The 19568-nt window shown below is 53.1% G+C and overlaps 2 protein-coding genes across 6 annotated transcripts in view; both read right to left on the minus strand.

Moving 5' to 3' along the window:
• Positions 1–904: 904 nt before the first annotated feature.
• On the minus strand, positions 905–8010 carry CPA1 (carboxypeptidase A1). Of its 2 annotated transcripts, none has more exons than XM_037739996.1 (10): positions 7946–8010; positions 7174–7255; positions 6474–6707; positions 6130–6231; positions 5166–5267; positions 4864–4974; positions 4025–4115; positions 3336–3535; positions 2776–2860; positions 905–1189 (listed from the first exon to the last, which is right to left on the minus strand). In XM_037739996.1, exons 1-10 carry the CDS (start codon positions 8002–8004, stop codon positions 1002–1004), a joined length of 1254 nt encoding a protein of 417 aa, XP_037595924.1. In that variant the 5' UTR covers positions 8005–8010; the 3' UTR covers positions 905–1001. The 2 variants fall into 2 exon arrangements, with proteins under 2 accessions (XP_037595924.1, XP_017388037.1); XM_017532548.2 differs by having other exon boundaries at positions 7755–7984.
• A 4879-nt stretch (positions 8011–12889) lies between these two features.
• The window catches only part of CPA5 (carboxypeptidase A5), a 26088-nt gene continuing 19409 nt past the window's right edge, over positions 12890–19568 (minus strand). For 2 of the 4 annotated variants that reach the window (XM_017532550.2, XM_017532549.2), the window contains 3 exons: positions 15722–15921; positions 15307–15391; positions 14588–14912 (listed from right to left, as the gene is read on the minus strand). In XM_017532550.2, coding sequence (XP_017388039.1) covers positions 14725–14912; positions 15307–15391; positions 15722–15921 — 473 coding nt within the window. In that variant the 3' untranslated portion in view covers positions 14588–14724. Of the gene's footprint in view, positions 14407–14587; positions 14913–15306; positions 15392–15721; positions 15922–19568 lie in introns of those variants that run through there. The other 2 variants (XM_037739997.1, XM_017532551.2) reach the window with 2 other exon arrangements.

Here is a 19568-nt window from a genome sequence, read left to right on the forward strand (position 1 = left end):
GGGATGTCCTATGTGCTGCTAATTGTAATATCACATGCATCAGGATCACCAAGATGAAGAAAGGAAGCTAAATCCTCGGAGCTGTGGTCTCAACAGGAGAATGGGAAGGAGTGGGGTGGATGGAAACACAAGAGAGCAGAACTGTGTACCAAAATGCTGGGAAGGATGTGGCAAATGAGAAGTGGATGACTTCTGTCCCTAAAGGCAAAATCTTCAGAAGATACAGTTAATTTATATAGTTAATAAAATGTCTTGGCCAAATGTGATGGCTCACATCTGTAATACCAGCACTTTTGGAGGCTGAAGCCGGAGGATTGCTTGAGCCCAGGAGTTCTAGACCAGCCTGGTCAACATGGCAAAACCCTGTCTCTACCAAAAAAATTAAAAATGTCTTGGGATTAGCCTTTGGATTGGTTCTTTATCTTCAGTTAATGATTTTATTTAACCCAATTGTTTTCTTCCAACTTGATTCAGGTTGGGAGATGATATTTTACTCTTCAGTAATCTGTTTTACTTGGCTGCAACAGCTATTGTGGACAGCAGTGGCCACCTGGATGATTATATTTCATCTTCCAGGTTGTTGCTTTTATAGATGAATGGACACAGCTCGCTAGACCTTTGTACACGCTGAATTCCATGCCACTGTGGGGTGCCAGGCATTTGGTTAGCAGCTGTGGCTGCTGCTTGCTACTAAGGTATGAACAAATCATCCCACTGGTGAGCTGAGCTCAGGGTGGTCTAATTAAAACAGACGCCACTTGGATACGACTTCACAGGACCTCGGAATGCAGGGGAATTTAGGGGTCATCTAGCCCAACCACCCACACATTTCCAGTGAGGCCTGCAGGAACTAAATCACTTCTGCCCCAGCTTGAAGAGGCAGACAAGCCACCTGCATTCCACATGCAAGCCCCAAGATTCTGTTCCTGGTACACTCAAACTTTATTTGGTTGCCTGGGTGGGGCCAGAGAGGAGAACAAGGAGGGTGTCAAAGGGTCAACTCAGTAGAGGTGATTCAGGGTGTGCTCCATGATGGTCAGAAGCGCCAGCCATGTCTCTTGGGCTGTGGGGATGATCTGGGAGGCTGGCAGCAGGAAGCCATAGCGCCCAGTGTCCCGAAGCTCGAAAGTGAAGGAGTACTTGATGCCCTGGCTGTAGGTCCAGTCAATAGTGCTTCCGCTGGCTTGATCTGGGGCAGGAGTAAAACAGGAGAGCAAGGGTCAACCACTTTGGGAACATTTACACTGGTTGGGTTAATGATCCAACCCTGTCCAAAGCTCTGTGTCTTGTGTAATGCTGAGTGGAGTCAGTGGCTACTAAGGTCTGCTGTTGACCAAACAGCCTGACTTCTGAGAAACTCCCACTGAAAGGTCTAAGCCAAGAGGTGCAAAGAGGAGACCAGCAATGGTTCTCCTATTCACTGGGGGATGCAAGGAAGTCTCTGCAATTGCACAAGCCCCTCTGAACACAGCCTCCCTCCAACAGCCGCTTCGGTGAACCCCAAAATATACCAGAGTTCCCTGCTTGGGTAACCAGGATTTGTTCCCTGGGGGCTCTGGTCTGTGAGGGGGAAAGTGCAAAGAGCCCGAGTCAAAGGAAAAGCCCCTGTCTCTCTCTGAGGAGAAAACTTTGCCCAGGAAACTGTAATTAACAGCAGGTCATGCAGCCACTTTTGAATTGGCTCAGGAGAGAGCAGTAGGCTGCATATCAGAATTTAACTTGACAGTGTTGAATGAAGCAAAACCTTGACTCAGAGTTGAATCTGTTTCCAAAGAAGGCCTAGGGTCCAAAAGTGAGGTCAACCCTGGGTAAGAACGTGACCCGCTTGCCCACCAAAGCCTAAGCGCTCTGGCAGGAAGCGTGTGAGGTGTGTACGCAGCCCTCCCCACTCACCCCTCTCCCCAGCTTCGACCTTTAGGTACTTGGAGGCAGCCACACTGATCTTGTTATTCCAGCAACATCCTGGCCAGACCACTCAGCAGAGCCTTTGCTCTAGAATGTTCCTCTGCCTGGAAGGCTCCTCCTAGATGGGTAGCCTCCTGGTTGCCACAGCCCCCACCCATTTCCTTTAATACTTGCCCAAATGTCACTCTCTCAGTGAGGTCCGCCCTTCAACCCACCTGCCCCACCTCCAACCCCAGTGCCCCCAGTTCACCTCGCCTGGTCTAGTTTTAGTCTTCCTCCCCAGCATTTGTCACCTCACTTACTGTATCATTTACTTATTTATGCTCATTGTCGGTCTGCCTGGCTAGAAAGTGTCCTGATCTTTGCTTATTTCATTCATGGCTACATCCCAAGCACGTGAAACAGGGCCTGGTGCATAGCAGGTGTTCAATAAACATTTGTTGACTTAATTCCATTTTGATTCAGTAACGCTTTTCCCAGGAGCATTGCATGAATCAGTAAGTGGGAAATAGATCAGGCCTATTCTCTGATTGAGGGGCACTGGAGGAGAAGTGTTTTTTTAAGTTGAATTTCCTGGTGATCTGCACATCCTAGCAGGACTCTCCACCCCATCCAACCAAGAAACTAGACTTGGCCCCAACACAAGAGGACAAGAGCTCTCAGAGGAATTCACATTTGTCTGAAACTATCAAAGGAAGCAGAGTTCATGTCAGGAAAATGGACTGCCCACCCCTCAGAACAGCCCTCACCAGCAGTTGGCAGTTCTGAGTGCTCTTGGCCACTTCCCTCCATGAGGGATACTCCCTCGGTCAGGAAGAGCCAGCCGATACTCCTCCCAGGCCCACCAAGAGAGACCATACAGCCACTTACAAATTGCCTTGATAATGCTGCCGTACTTGAACTTGGTCCCGTAGAGAGAGGCCAGGGCTGTCACAGCAGCCTTGGAAAGCTGATCCTGGACAAAACACCAAGCAAGGCCACCTGTCATGGCCAGGCTCCTGGAACAGCATGTCCAGGCTAGTCTGGGGGCTGGCAGGGGAGAAGCACCCTGCAGGCGGGAAGCACAGAGCCTGCTTGGCCTATAGGCTCAGCTCGGGAGCCTGTCAGCACAGGCCCCTCGGGGTGTCTAGCTGACCATCCCTGCCCTTCTGTCACATGCACCTAAACATGTGGTGCCCAAGATTGAAGTCTAGCCCTGCCCCTTGCTCTGTCACATGACAGAAGTGACTCCATCACTCCTGTGCCTCAGTTTCCCAGAAAAAAAAGGTTAGTCCACGCTGCTGGTCTTCCCAAGCCATCAGGGTCTGCGGGAGAAAGAGGTGACAGGCACTCTGCAGGTGTCTGTGCCTTACAGAGGTCTGATGGGGGAAAGCCCGGGCCTGTCCAATGCCGCCTTGGGGATGAGAGGACAAGCAGGGGTCAGTGCCTACCAGCTCATCCTGGTCGGGGGCTGGTTCTGTTTTGTAGCCATAGGGATAGAGGAGGAGCTGGGAGTAGCTGTGGATGGAGATGAAGGCTTTGATGTTCCCATGGTCCTTCACAAAGTCCACAATGGACTTGACCTCCACTTCGGAATTGGCAAACTTGCCGTGGTAAGTCTCCGAGCAGGGGTTGCTGCTGGCTCCAGCCACTGTGGGTGGACAGAGGGCATGGTGGTGTGGCTCCTCCTGCTTCTGCGGCTTGTGGAATGCAGTTCTTTGCATGGAGTTGGGGGTGAGGTGGGGTGCGGAAGGGCTCACTCCCACCCCTGTATTCAGGAAAGCCCAGAGGACTTCTATAACTTGGGGGTACATTTTGTATGCTCAGGGAGGGAAGACGGGCTCCTTAGTGGAGACCGGTTCTCACAGTGCCGTGGCTGAGGAGGGAGGAATGAGGTTAAGCTAGAAACTCCCTAGATAGGATTTCAGGCCTCAGCTCACTTGCGAGGAACTTGCCTTTTACAGATGAGGGACAGCCACTCTCAGAGCACAGCCTCCACCCGCAAGAGCCCTCAGAGGCAGAGCTGCCACCCCCACCCTCCCCTTGCTGCAGGGGCAGGAGAGAGGCGGGCAGCAAGGGCAGTGCTAAGGAGCTGTTCCAGGCCATCCTGTCCTTGCTCCCAAGACACTCTGGACCTTACAACCAAAGCCAGCGTCCCAGTTCCTGTTGGGGTCCACTCCGACACAGAGGGAGCCTGTTGTGAGGGATCGAGTCTTGCGCCACATGCGATTCTGAGGGAGGAAGCGGGATCAGCCACCCCAGGCATGTGGGGACTGGTCACAGTGCTAGGTGGGGGGGTGGTTCAGAGGCTGCAGAGAGCAGAGTGGACTAGCAGGGAGGGCTCCCTGGAGGTGGAAGCCCTCCACACAAGCGCCCTGATCCAGAGCAGAGCTGCAGGCACAGCTTGGGCTGGGATCCACACCCAGCTGGTTGTCAGGGAGGAAGATCAGCAGAGGGGGCGTCGGGCGCAGGAGAGTGAGGGAGGCCATGGGGTAGCATTTGGCCAGAGGGTTCTATACAGCAAAGAAGCCGTGAGGTGTCCCCCACTAGCATCATGGCCTCATGTCATTGGTCTGATGTTTTATTTGCCATAAAAATAGAAGTAGGACCAGGAAGTAAGGTCTGGGGCAGTGGGGCTCCACTGGGGAAAATCTTGACCCTCCCCTGTAGACATTTTGCAATATCTGAAGACATGTTGGTCATCATTACTCAGGGGGAAGGGGGGGGGTCCTACTGGCATTAAATGGGTGTAAGTTCAGGGTGCTAGAAACACCTTGGGTGCACAGGATGGCCCCTGTGACAAAAAATCCTTCACCCCAAATGCCAATCATACCGAGGTTGAGACACCCTCAGCTAGGAGCACAGGTCTGATTGCCCCTCCCTTGATTTCTGGGGATTGACATTATCGGTGAGCTACTTGTGTGGCTTAGAAGCCAGAGGCCCATCCTGCTTCCCCCAAGGACAGGAGAAGATCGGTACCTTGCTGTGGGTGAAGGCAAAGCCATCAGGGTTGGTGACGATCTCCAGGAAGATGTCCATGGTGTCGAGAATGGCGGTGAAAGCTGCATCCTGCCCGTAGTCTTGAGTGATCTGGGGGGTTAGAGGGGCAGAGGGGCAGCATGGGCTAGGCCAGGCATCTGGCAAGCCACAGCAATGGACACTTCCCCTTGCCCTCCTCTGTGGTCACTGCTTCTGGATGGGCAAAGGGAGGCCCGGGCTTCTGCGGGCCTTGGATACCAATGCCCCGCCAGGTGAGAGCCCTTCTCACCTCCCCACCTTACCTTCTTTGCAAACCAGACCCCACTGGCCTGGGTGACCCACTCCCGGGAGTGGATGCCCGTGTCGATCCAGATGGCTGGACGCTTACTGCCCCCCGTGCTGAACTGTAGAGGAGTCAGGGAAGTGATCAGAGGCAATTTCATAGCTGGTGCCTCATCTCACTGCCCTGAAGGAGACCCCAACCCGGGCCAGAGGCCACTTGCTCTCTGTGTATCTCAGGTAGAGGCTCTGCTGGTGGGGACATCGCTCAGGTGGGCATGCGGCTGGGGACGGGATAGGGATCCCACAGAGCTTGGCCTCCTGCCCTCAACCTGGGCTTGGGGTGAATATGACTTGACCAGGCCCCTGGCCCTGCCCCTGTTCTGCTGCCCGGACAGTTCTCCGGGACACATTACAAACAAAACACTTTATTTATCTGGGTTGGGCGCAATGGCTCACACCTGTAATCCCAGCACTTTGGGAGGCCAAGACAGGTGGATCATTTGAGTCCAGGAGTTTAAGACCAGCCTGGGCAACATGGTGAAACCCCATCTCTACTAAAATTACAAAAATTATCCAGGCATGGTGGTATGTTCTTATAGTCCCAGCTATAGGCTGAGTGAGGAGAATCACTTGAACCCGGGAGGTGGAGGTTGCAGTGAGCTAAGATTGCGCCACTGCACTCCAGCCTGGGTGACAGAGCGAGAGTCCATTTCAAGAAAACACTTTATCTGGACTGCCCAGCCTCTACGATACTTTCCACAATGTGACACTTGACTGGGAACACTGGATCACCTAAGAGTTTGTGTATGGGCAGATGTGCACACATCCAGACGAGGCTGGAGGCTCAGACCTTTCCAAATGTCTGCATGGGGAGTCCATTTAACAGTGTTCTCACAGCCATGATTTCCCCCTGAGAACCCATGCCCATCATGGTGCCACATGTGGGTCCATTCTCCCATGTGTATGTCCACATGTGGCTGTTACCTTCAGCACGTAAATGGGACGCCCTTCATAGGTGTTGCCGATCTGGATCTTGCTGACAAGACGTGGGTTCTCAGCCACCAGCAGGTCCATGAAATCATAGATCTGAGGTGGGAAGGAAGAGGTGACTGGCCTTACTACCTTCTGGGCACCCAGATGCTTCCCTTAACGCTCCACCATCCCAGCCTGCTGCGGCCCTGCAATGCAACAGAGCCACAACCACACAGGCCACACAGAAACAGAGCAGGTGCCACGCACACCCAGGCTGGCCCTGGCCCTGCCCCGTTCCTGCCAGCCATGATGAAGAGCTGGTTGCTGTGGGGAGTGGCGGCTAGGGGCGTTCTCACCTCCTCCAGGGTGTGGTACGTGGCGTAGTTAAAGGTGTCGGTGGAGCGGGGCTGGGAATGAAAGGCGAACATCTGCGTCTGCTCCTCATCCAGCAGTGACTGCACATCCTCGATCATGATCTCGTAGCTGATGCCATGAGATTCCAGAAAGACCTTGACCGCCTGGATGCTGGGGAAGGGCACTCGGACGTCGATGGGGGAGCCAGGGTAGGCAGGGCCCCGCCAGAAGTCCAGCTGGGAGGACAAGAGCCGCACGGTCACAGCAGGCTGGGGGTCACAGCAGGCTGGGGGCACCAGCCAGGACAGCAGGAAGGGACAGGGACGGCCTGGGAGGGGCTGTTGGTGCCAGAAGTCCTCATATAATTGGGGATGGGACGGGGTAATAGCGGTAGAGAAAGACAGGGAAACCCTGGGGACTGGAGAGTCCAGTGTGGTCAGGTAAATGTCCCAGGAGCAGAGTGGAGGGCCTTTGAGACAGCAAGGCAGAGTGGGGAGCCGGACAGGGGCCTGCCGCGTTGCCCAGGTGCTCATGTGTAGCAACATTCTGGAGCGGGGGGTTTGAAGTTGCTTCCACGGGTTAATTCCATGTCTCCTTGTTGGGTGGAGGGACAGGCACAGTCAGCCACAGGGGCTGGTGGGGACCTGGGGTGGCCCCAGCTGGTACCCTGGGCCCTCGGAGGGCCCTTCTCCCACTTCTGACCTGCAGGTGCTCCAGGTCCTCCAGCTCCTTCACCTTCTGCACCTGGGGCTCATCGGCTGCAGAGATTCGGAGCACCTGGTGCCTGGGCCGAGTGGGAGTGGGGAGTGAGCACCCGAGGCCGCAGCTGCCTTGGCTGCGAGTGCCCCCCAGGTGCAGCGGAGAGGCAGCAGCCCCAAATCCCCCGACTGGGCCTGGTCCTCCTGGCTAGGAGGGGAAAGCACCGAGGGTCTCAGCAAGGAGAGGCCTGGGCTCCCTCACCCCTCTCTCCCTGTCTTTAGATACTTCTAGACACGGTTACTGTCTCCATCTCAGTTTGGACTATTTCTCTGTTCTAAGCCAGCCAGGCCTTCTCCTTTCTTCTCTCCTGAAAACTCCTCAGAGCTCAGATTTCTCCAGGGCTCAGGATACTGTTCTAGGAGACACAACCTCTTCCTACCCCGGTCCCCCATCAGCCAGCTGCCCCATGCGGTGCCAGGCCATCCTCTCTGGCTGTATTGCCATGTGTCTGTCTCCTCCACTGATTGGGGGCCGGGTTCTCCCCATCACACTCAGAGAGCACCCCCTCCTCTCCACATCCCTACCCCACAAAGTCCTCCCTGCCAAAGGCAGCCCCCAGCAGGACACTCAACACCAGCAGCCCCCGCATGCTGTCGCCAGGAGGGAAGGTCAGACTGAGGCCAAGACAGCCCTCAGGCTTTTAAACCCTCCCAGGACAGAGGACTCCTGACTGTGCCTGAGGGCTGTTCTCCACTGCCCCCCACATACCCCACACCTGGGTCCTGTCCCACGGGGAGGGTGGGGTGGGAGTTCTGAACTCTGACACCCTCTCATCCTTCTTGATAAAGTGGCAGGGAACTGGGCAGCTGGAGAGATAAGCCAGGGCTCCACGCCCGGCCATCTGGGGCCAATGGGGCCTCTGGGGCCAGCAGGGCCTCAGGGTCATCGGGGGCTCGGGGCCTCCTGGAGTCCCAGCAGGGACTCTCCCTGCCCACAATGTAAAGCTGCACTTCTGTTTGCCTACTGGGCAGCAAAAGAGCCAGGATTCCAAGTGGCCACCCTGCTGGGGCCTCATTCCAAGCGTCCCCTTGTTCCCTGCTCCGGAGCGCCAGCCTTTCATTCCTGGGATCGAGCAAGCGGGGCCTCTGCCCCCTCTCATCCCCAAGGCGGCTTCGGGCAGGCCCAGGCTTTCCCCCATTAGACCTGTTTAAGGCACAGATAACCTGCAGAGTGCCTGACACCTCCTCCTCCCACCGACCCTGATGGCTTGGGAAGACTAGATGGGTGGACCAATCTTTTGTGTGTGCTTGGCCTCTCACCACAGCAGCTTTGTCCAGGCTGCCCCGGCCCTGTGTGGGGCGCATTCCCCTCTGGGGGACTTCCCAGCCCCCTCCTGCTGGCCTTAGGGTCCTGTGGGAGTGCGGCCTGGGCAGCAGCAGTGGGGGCAGGAGTTCAACCCTTGCCAGCATTTCCCTCCACCCCCACGCTACAGGGCCCCGAGGTCAGGGTTGCCCTTGACAGGAACAGTAACCAGATGTCATCTGAATAGCAAGTGTGGCGGGGGGAGCCAGGGCCAGACCCCTGTGGGGACTACACAGTGTCCAGGAGAAACCGGAACCCACACAGGGGAATTCGATGGGTTCTGGGTGCTAATCTCACCCCAGAGACGTCTCCCAAAATCCACCCTCATCCACAGGGCCACAAACTCATTATAGGACTTTGGGCAGGTCACTTCACATCCCTGGCCCTCGGTTTCCTCATCTATTAAATGGAAGAGTTGGTCAGAATACTCTCCTTGGTCCCTTCCAGCAGTGACACTTTACAAAGCTAGGATATTTGGGTTTTCTTTCTTTCTTTTCTTTTCTATCTTTCTTTCTTCTTTCTCTCTCTCTCCTCTCTCTTTCCTTCCTTTCTTTCTTTCTTTTTCTTTCTTTCTTTCTCTTTCTCTCTCTCCTTCCTTCCTTCCTTTCTTTTTCTTTCTTCTTTCTTTCTCTCTGTCTCTCCTCTCTTTCCTTCCTTTCTTTCTTCTTTCTTTTCTTTCTTTCTTTCTCTTTCTATCTCTCCTTCCTTCCTTCCTTCTTTCTTTTTCTTTTTCTTTCTTCTTTCTCTCTCTCTCCTCTCTCTCCTCTCTCTCTCTCTCTCTCTCTCCCTCTCTCTCTCTCTTTCTTTCTTTCAGATGGTGTCCTACTCTGTTGCCCACGCTGGGATGCAGTGGTGTGATCATAGCTCATTACTGCCTTGAATTCTTCAGTTCAAGGGATCCTCATGCCTCCAACTCCCAAGCATCTGGGAGATGCACGCCACCATGCCCTGCTAATTTTTAGAGTTTTTTTTGTAGAGATGAGGTCTTGCCATGTTACCCAGGCTGGTCTCAAACTCCTGGGCTCAAGCAGTCCTCCCACCTCAGCCTCCCAAGATGCTGGGATTACATACATGATCTACTGGACCTGAAACACTTGGATTTTTTTTACCTCAAAACAAATCAAGCCATGGTCTGGGAAGGGTGAAGAGAGGATGACAAGTTTGCAGGATTGAGCCAGGGAGGGCCTGAGGCTTGGGATGGGTCCACATGTCCGGGGCATTACAGGTTGAGAGGGGCTGCGTCCTGCTGAGGCTGCGGTAGTGGGAGGTCAGCAGGGCTTGGGGGTGTCGTGGAAGGCTGAGAGGATGAGGTCCAGTCAGTGGCCTCCTTAAGTTCTGCTTTTATAACTAAGTGTCCAGTAGAGCCTATCGGTGTGTTTGCTTTGAAGCTGCAGGACTGTGAAAACTTTAAAGTGGCTAGTGGTCTTTTTTCTCTAGAAGTAGAGGCTGGATGTTTTCTCTGGTGGAAGTGTCCCCTGAGGAGAGAAGCTCCCCAGTGTTCAGGGTCTTGAGGGAATGTTGAAAACAGAGCCCCAGTATCAGAATGGAGATCTGCCACCAAGAGGAACTGGTCAGGGGTGCACCTCGGGGTGTTGGAAAGATGGCGGGACCTGAGGGGCATCAGGAACACCTGGAGGGCATCTGCACCGCGGGAGGGGACCCAGCCAAGGGTCAAGGAGAGAAGGAGAGTGAAGGCCTATTGGGGGGACCCGGTGGTGGGACATGAACCACCAGCTCTAACACCAGAGACATCCAGCGTCCAGCTTCCACGTTTTATTTTCTGTATCGTATGTTCCTTCCGCATCCCACTTAAAGCTGTGGGATCTGCTACCCCGTGGCCTTAGCCATGCTTTGGAGAATTGAGAGAGGTGGGCTGGGGGCAGGGAGGTGGAAGGAGAGCCGCAGAGCTTGGCAGAGCTGGTTAGGAGAGAGTAAGAGGCGAACTGCTGGCCCCAGGGCCAGAAGCTGGCAAGGGACGAGCGGCGGGAACGGATTCTGACGCTAAGGAACGTCCTAGAAGCTCAGGGAAGAAGAGCCTCAGATGGTTGAGCAGGCTGGAGTTCTCCTTCAGGGGCCCCTCCACAGAAGGACATTGTTTGCCCCCCAAGTTTGAGATGTGGGACAGGCAGGCCGTGCTGGAGGACAGGGCAGGGAGAGGCTGCTCCATGAGGGGTGTCTGCAGGACCCCCGCTGCAACCCCGGAAGTGGCCCCGTTGCCTGGGAAGATTCCACAGAGCTCAGTCGGCCTGTGTCCCAACATGCCTGGGACTGGGTCTGGGAGCTGCAGCAGCCAGGCCTGGCTCAGGCACGTTAACAAAGTGACAGCAACAAATACTGGGCGGGGGGGAGGCGTCCGGAAGGACAAATCCAGGCAGCCTGTTTGGCCTTCGAGGTTCTCCTACCCCGCGCACCTGGGACACTTCTTGGAAGTGATAACAGCTTCCCACATCCGCTGGGTCTGGCTTGCCTCCTAGCCTCTGGCCCTGGGGCCCACAGGCCTCCTCCTGCCTGCTGATCACCCTGGCCCGGTGTGGTCCCCACCACCAGGCTGGCCCCGTGTTCCCTGCATTCTCTCCCAGCCTGTGCTGACCGGGCTGCCTGGCCCTTTTTGTTTTCCTAAAGGAGAATTTTGACATTGAATTAAATGTTTTCGGTAAAGTCCTTTTCTGTCTGGCCCTGTCTCTCGCTGGAGCGGTCAGAGGGGCCACGGAGGAGGATGGGGGCGTGGAGAGCCCCTCACTGCCCTTCCTGGATCCCAGCCCTCCTGGCCTCACACAGGCCTCTCACATTCCAAACTGCCTGCCTGGTTTGTTTTTTTAAGAAAGCAATAACCCAGCACATTCGCTGTGGTTCTTTATAGCTTTCCATATGTAGAATTGCTCTTTCTCTCTTCAGTTTTTCCAATGTTTTTTTTTCTTTTAAATAAATGCTCATAAATTTTGCTGGTGTAAAGGATGAAAAAACATACCTAAAAAGAGCAGTTTGTTGGAAAAAGAAAGAAAAAAACACCACCCAGCAGAATGTTGAAAAACGGAGCTGCTGTTCAGCGTTATATACCTCAGAAAATGGGAGGGAGAACGTTCAGGGCTTATGAAAAGGAGAAGATTCTTCCGCAGCAGCTCTAAAACTTGCACGTCTACATCTTGAACTTTTATCCGATAAACTTAAGCCGCCGCCATCATCTCTCTGGGCTTGCTGAGGAGACCCAGAGTGTGGGCCCTCAATCCGCAGGGGAAGGAAGCCGCAGTGGGGCTGGGACTAGAGCATCGCCCTGGCTTTAGTCTTCTGCCGGCTGTTAAATTCACATGGGGCCTCATGCAAATCTCATGATCCAGGGGCCCCTGTCTTCATAACTGCAAAATCAGTGGGTTGGACTAAAACATCTGGAAAATTCTATGGCTTTAGGATTAAGTCCATCACTTGATAAACAAGAAACGGGCTCTGAGGCCTCTTTTGATCCTCCCTGCCCCTCAGAGAAGCTGCTGCAGACTCTTTTGGCTCCTTCCAAATACCCGTTCTTCCCTTCCTCTCTGCCCACAGAACTCTGATTTTATTTGGGGCAGCAATGTGCCCAGCTATAGAGCAATTTCCCAGCCTCCCTTGCAGCTGGGCGTGACCACATGACACAGTTTCAACAAATATGGTGTAAGGTGAAGTCTCTGGACCTACGACCTCGGCTGGCTCATTTGTCTCCCCCTTGGTCTTCCTGCCTGTGAATCTCCTAGGCCCCACTCCACAGAGACTTGGATTTAGTAGGGGTGGGTTAAGCTCTCAGGTGATGTGATGCCTGTGGTCTGCAGATCACACTGCTTTAGGCTAGCGCCAAGGCAGCCCCCAGGAAATACTCTAGAGCATGACTGGCCTCCCCCTGTGGCAACCACCTCCAGCCCTGGTGGACAATGGCAGGGCCCCAAAGCTCAACTTCCCCCAGAAGACTTGCATATATTCTTCCTGGGAGGCAAGGGAACAGGGATCAGTGGCGATATTTGAAGATCCCTGAGAACTCCATGGGCAGTTGGTAAAAATGCAGATTTGGGGGGGTCCACCCCCAGATATTCTAACTCAGCCTGGAAATGGAACCAAATCCCTTCCTTTTAAACAAGTCTCCATGGATTCTGCTGCAGCTGGGCCACTGGCCACCCTTGGACAAACAGTGACATAGCAGTTTCAGAGTTCAACAAACCCAAGTTCAAATCTTTCTCAAGAATTTTCTCTTGTACAGCTTTTAAAACGTCTCCACACCTTCTTTCCTTATCTAAAAAAATGAGCTTATTAGTACCAGGAATACCCTCCCCAAGAGGATGAAAGAAATATTTGTATAGCGGGCATAAAAGTTATCATCACAGACTCCACTGGGCAAAGGTATAACTTGCTTTATTTACCTCTAGCTTATATTAAGTTAGCCCATGACCTCGAATTTCCACTGGCAGCACAAAACTTGGGGTTGGAAATTTTAGGTCACTCAGACCAATTCCAGCTTAGAAAAAAAAAAAAAAAAAAAAAAAAAGTCTCTTGTGGGAAACTTCAGCCAGAATCAAGATTTTCTCCTCCTCTGCTGCTGTGGCTGTTCCCCTGAAGATGACCTGGGTTCTTCAGGGGTTAATTACCCTCACTTCTTCTGGGCTTCTGTGTGGCACAGCTGGCCCTGGGCATCTGCATGCCTAGCCAGTGCCCCCTGTGCCACCATGGCGGCTGTCTGCACAGCCCCAGGCTTGGCCTTCTGGCCTCTATCCTAGGCCTCCTCACATGCCAACCTTGTTTCTTTGTTCAGAGTTCTACACAGCTGCACCGCTGAGACATGCTCGGCCCCTGTGGCTGCCTCTAATCCTCCGTCTTGTTCCCTTGTTCAGCCATCAGTCATTTGCTGCTTAGACGCCATCTTGCATATGAGCCTCACTTGGGGTTTTAATCAATTCCCATCCCCTTCTTCTATCAACTGGCCCAAGCACTGTCTCCCTTCACAGGTTGAATGGAAAGGGAGGCTAAGTTAATATAAGCGAGAGATAAATAAGGCAAGTCATACCTTTACCCAGTGGAGTCTGTGATTCTAACTTTTATGCCTTCTACACAAATATTTTGGTTTCACTCTGTTTTCTTCCCTGTCTCTGTATCCTCCAGGTGTCAGCTCGTGGCCATCCAGTTTTACACACACACACACACACACACACACACTAGCCTGGCTCTTGCAAATGCAAGTCTTGCTCTCAAGACCAATGTTTCTGCCTCACACTTACACAACCTCATTTGGCCCTTCCTGTATCTACGGGGTATCAGCCTTCCTGAGGGCAGAGCAAACAGCCCCGCTATCACTGCTGCCCAGTGCAGCCTGCCTGTCCCACCATTTCCCAGAAGGCAGCAGGCGGAATGAAGAGGTGAAAGGTACAGGGAAGCCTGGGGCTGGGGGAAGGCACTTCATTCATATCTCACAAGAGTGCCCCTTCAACTCTCTTGGGGAAGCGCCTGCTCAACCCTGCTCAGAGATGACAACCAGGATGGTGTCGGTGATGACAAGGATGAGGAGAAGCTCTTCTTCCTGGATACGTGGTGCTTTGCTGTGCTGGCTCCGACTGGCTCTGACCCTGTGTTCCCAAGACCAAAGGACCTTTGAGGACACCTCAGGGGAGCAGGTCACAAGCCAATAACTTCGTGTTGGGTTGAGGGGTGACTGGTCACCTCCGAAATGTGCCCCTGCTTCCTCCCCACATGGAAAGTAAAGCAGACCGAGGTGAAGGCTGCCTGTTTGGGCCCACCTTTCCATCAGAAATGCTCTCCTTCAGAGCAAACACTGGCCCCTCCGAGGCCGTCTTAAAATGTAAATATGCTGGGATGCTGTGTGCCTGAGTAGCTCCCAGGCTGACTTCTCTGTTTCAGGCTCTGAGAACACTGCAAGAGGAGAAAAGATCCAGCCTCTACACCCTAATTTTCCTGAAGGCAGCATGGGAGTGAAGAGGCTTCCCCCGCATTTCAGCCTCCCCTGGCGAACGAGAAGCAGTCCTCCCATCCCCTGGTCAGTGCTGAGCCCACAGGGGTTGTAGCCAACACGAGAGGCAGTGAAGCCTGTTCAAACTTGTATTTATTTTCTAAGAGATCCAGATGAGGGCACAGGGGACAGGGGCGCATAACATGGGTTTCGGGAGGAGCCGCAGACCTTGGGGAGAAGGATGGAGCCTCCTCTCTGCCCCGGTCATGCTGCTAGTAGGCATGAGTCAGGGTGTGCTCCATGATGGTCCGAATCGCCATCCACGTCTCCTGAGCTGTGGGGATGATCTGTGTGGCCGGCAGCAGGAAGCCATAGTGCCCAGTGTCCCGGAGCTCAAAGCTGAAGGCGTATTTGATGCCACTGTCATAGGCCCAGTCGACGGTGATCCCACTGGCCACATCTAGACACAAAAGGTCCAAAATGTGTCCTCCAAAAAGAAGGGGATGTGGCCACAAGGTACAGAGGCATCCTGAGTGGAAAGTGGACTCTGGGAGCCAAACCCTCACCCAACCCAGACCACACCAGGCTTCCTGCCCAGGCCTCAACCAGATCACAGCCGTGCACCCAGCCCATTCTCGACGCCTGCCCACCAGGCTTAGGAACTTGCAGTAAGCCAGGCACTGGGAGCTGTGCACAAAAGCTGCCAAGAAACAGCTGCATGGGTACCACTGTTCACCTTTCTACCCAGTGTGGGAGGCAGCTTTGGGCCAGCCCAGCTAGATCCATGGCACTGCCCTGCAGCCAACCCCAGGTGGATGTGATGTTTGAAGCAGGGCCAGGAGAGGTTCACTCACAGAGGGTGGTGCTGATGCTGCCAAAAATGTACTCGGTCCCGTGGACCTCATACAAGGCCTTCACCGCATCCTTGGCAAGATTGTACTGCAAGATGACATTGGCAGGGTGAGAGGCGGAGGCTCCTCATGGCTCCCACACACTCCCCACCCTCACCAACTGGTGAGAAGCATGGATTTAGGAGCCCTGGAAGTTGAAGATGCAGGTGGCCCTTGTGAGAAGGGAACACAGCACCTCCGGCTTTGAACTTGATCACACATGGGAACAGCAAGCTCCCCCACCTGGCCCCACACCACAGGCCTATCGGTCTAGACCCTTGCTTTCAGAGTAACAATCTGAACCCATTGGGAGTATGACAGATACGAATTTTCCAGAGAAGGAGTCTCCTCTCCCGAAGCCCTATGCAGCCAGTCTCACCAACTCCCTCTGATTTGAAACGGGCTCCAGCGATCGGCCATAAGGGTACATGAGCATCTGAGAGTAGCTGTGGATGGAGATCAGAGCCTTGAAGTTGCCGTGGGCTGTGATGAAGTTCACTATGGCAGCCACCTCCGGCTCTGACTGAGGAAAGGGCCCGTGATAAGTCTCTGAGCAGGGGTTGCTGTTAGAACCATTTCCTGGAAGTAAAAGAAAGCCACCCAAAGAGTTGAATCCCCAGGCGTGATACAGACAGTGCTCACAAAATATCTATGTGTTCCCCTATATTTCCCAGCCTCCTTTGCAGTATGATTAAAGTCATGTGACTATTCTGACCAATGAAAAAGTGAGCAGGAATGACGTGGCACTTCCGGGTTGAGATTGTTCAGAGCAAGTGTGACTTCTCCAGGCTCTTTTCTATCTGTGTGGCTGGAAGCAAAAAAAAATCTAGATAGAAGCAGCTTCCGGGTCCCTCTCTCAGTGCTGGAAGAAAGCTGCTAAGGAGAGTCACCTATTCACATTGGACTTTGTGCGCATGAAAGACAAACTTATTGTGTAAGCCACTGAGATCGGGAGGGGCGTTTGTTACTGCTGTATCCTCTAATATGTCAGAGACTGCAGCTGCACCATAACCCACAGTTCTGAAGCCCTGCAGGTAGCCCCCTCAGCTTGTCCTGTGGTTCCTTTAGGAAGGTGGGCCTGGCTCAGAAGTTGCATCCAGAGGAAACTCTTAAGTCTCCGTCCCGACCCTGGCTTCCCCTCCTGAGCAGCAGCGTCTTTAGGCTGCCCCTTCCTGGGTTTGCCGTCAGTTGAAGGCTCAGAGTTGGTGTCAGCTCAGGATTTGCCACAGCCATGGCCCCAGGTGCGCCACGAACTTGGGGTCTGGGGATATAGGAAACCAATATGGGAGAATAGTTCCCCATAGTTGCCTGAGGCTGCCCTGGGAGCCAGAGGCGCAAAGAAGTCTTTGAAAATTCTTCTTGGGGACTTAAGATGAGGGAGAGAACAAAGAGGAGCGGGGTTTTTATTCTTTTCCCAAATTTCATTTGTTTCCATCTCCTCCTAGACTCTTCTGCCCTTGCCCCATCTCTTTTCTTCCTCTTCCACTCCTTCTGTTTTCCCTTATTCCCAAGGAGAGGGTTGGGCTGCACTGGGCTGTTCAAGACTTGGTAGGCTAACTTGGAAGGAGTCATCCCAGTTTCTCCTCTCTCTCCTCTTCCCTGGAATGGTGGCACCATTTAGAGATCAGGGATCACCTCAACTTCTGAAGCCTCCTAAGGAGGCCATAGCATTCCTCTTGACTCCTGGGGTTGTGGGCTGCCCCATGGACCACTTCAGATGATACTCTAGGAATGCAGCCCACGAGTCCTCTTCAAGAATTCATGGGAGGCCAGGCACGGGTGGGAGGGATGGTCTACAGATTACTCATTACACAGCCATTCAATAAAGGCAGCAACAAAACCATAAACAAAATCGTCCAGCCTGAGTCACCAACTCAGACACACTCTTGCTGACCCCAGGGAGGCCCAGGAGCATACCCCCTCTCAGTTTAGCGGTCCTCACCTGGAGTGGGGACCCTGGTTAGAAGGGCATGTGCCTGCAGAGCAAGGGGGTGAAAGGCAGCCCCCAGGATGGAATCAGCCCAGCTAACAGCGGCCTGGTTTGTTGTGTCTGTCGGGAGCCCCTGCACCTGCTCCACTTGATGAATGACAAACAGCAACAGATGCGCAGAGTGGGGGAGGTTGAAGGCTTTGTCTGCTTTTGCAGCCCACGCACAGAAAGCCGTTCCCCTGCCAACGACCAGGTGGCTTTGCCCAAATATGGAGAAACACTTCAGGCCATTAGTTCTGGTTTGAGCTAAGCAGAATAAACTAATCTTCCCCCGCCAAATGGGAATTAGCTGCCTGCATCTCTGACGTTGGAAGTCAAGGTTCTCTGAGCCTGCCTGTTTCACAAGTACCTGCTAATGGATTCATTAGCTATTTATTTTTCCTTCTCTAAAAATGTAATTTGTAGCAAGGGGAAATCTCTGGAAGGACATGGTAAATTATTAAAAGCAGTGATCTTTGAGTGGTGGGATTATGGGAGCTTTTTGCCCCCTCTGGGCTTTTTTTCCGTAATTGTTTTGTACATTGTGTGTATACAGATTTTTTTTTCCTGTGGTGAGACCCACAGAAGTTATTTCCTTTAAGAGGCAATTTATCTTTCTACCAGCCAGCCCAGCATGGGGTCCACGGGTACTCACTCCAGTCAGTGCTGAGGGGCCACTGGATACCCACCCGGGCAAGCGTCTGTTCATTTGGAGGTAGAAATGCCTAATTTTGCATGGTCTTGTTCCCTTACACAAGCAGTTACAACCCCCACACTGTGAGCTAGGGGCCTCACTCTCTGCTTTGGGGCCAGCCTGATTTTTTTTTTTTTTTTTCCTTTTTTTTTTTTTTTTTTTTCTTTTTTTTTTTTTTTTTTTTTTTTTTTTTTTTGAGACGGAATCTCACTCTGTTACCAGGCTGGAGTGCAGTGGCACAATCTCGGCTCACAGCAACCTCCGACTCCCTGGTTCAAGAGATTCTCCTGCCTCAGCCTCCCCAGTAGCTGGCATGCGCCACCACGTCCAGCTAATTTTTGTCTATTTAGTAGAGACGGGGTTTCATTGTGTTAGCCAGGATGGTCTCAATCTCCTGACCTTGTGATCCACCCTCCTCAGCCTCCCAAAGTGCTGGGATTACAGGTGTGAGTCACCGCACCTGGCCAATTTTTCAATGAGGACAGACCCCAAGAAGCCAGATTTTCAAAGCAACGGGCATCCAGATCTAAAATGCTCTCATTGGTTTGGACGCCAGCCTGTAGGTCTGATTATCAACAGCAATGACACTGTCCCCTGTGAAGCCAAACCCTGAGTCCCCTATGGAGTGCAGATGCCACGTGTGGGGGCCAAGGCTGTGTCTGTTCTGGAGACTCTGTCATGACTAGACCCATCAAATTGTCCTGCCCATCAAATTGTTGTATTCCCATGGTCCATGTACCTGTCTCTGAGCTTTCTGGAAGCCTCAGTTTCCCAATCCCCGTGCCCCTCTCATGGTAGTGGAGATTATCAGAGAAGAACACCAAGGAACTCAGGAGAAAGCTGCCCCCTCCCTCTCACTGAAATCAGACAGCTCTGCAGATATGTGCCATGGTCATAAAGTAATGGGTCAAAAATAAAAACAGGCTCAGGCCAGCCTTGATGATAAAGAATTATCTTGAGGCCGGGTGCGGTGGCTCATGCCTGTAATCTCAGCAATTTGGGAAGCCCAGGCAGGTGATTCACTTGAGCCCAAAAGTTCAAGATCAACCCAGGAAACATGGCGAAAGCTTGTCTCTACAAACTTTTAAAAAAACACAAAAATTGGCTGGGCATGGTGGCTGACGCCTATAATCCCAGCACTTTGGGAAGCTGAGGCAGGCGGATGACCTGAGGTCTGGAGTTTGAGACCAACCTAACCAATATGGGGAAACCTATAAACCCTGTCTCTACTAAAAATACAAAAATTAGCCAAGTGTGGTGGTGGGCGCCTGTAATCCCAGCTACTCAGGAGGCTGATACAGGAGAATTGCTTGAACTCAGGAGGCAAAAGTTGCAGTGAGCCAAGATTGCACCACTGCACTCCAGCCTGAGCAACAGAGAAAGACTCCGTCCCCCCACCCCCCAAAAAATTAGCCAGGTGTGGTGGTATGCACGTGTGGTCCTGGCTACTTGGGAGGCTGAGGTGGAAGGATCACCTGAGCCCAGGAAGTTGAGGCTGCAGTGAGCCATGATCACACCACTGCACTCCAGCCTGGGTAACAGAGCAAGACCATGTCTCAAAAA

This window comes from Cebus imitator, unplaced genomic scaffold (assembly GCF_001604975.1).
Source record: "Cebus imitator isolate Cc_AM_T3 unplaced genomic scaffold, Cebus_imitator-1.0 Scaffold77, whole genome shotgun sequence".
Taxonomy (NCBI): domain Eukaryota; kingdom Metazoa; phylum Chordata; class Mammalia; order Primates; family Cebidae; genus Cebus; species Cebus imitator.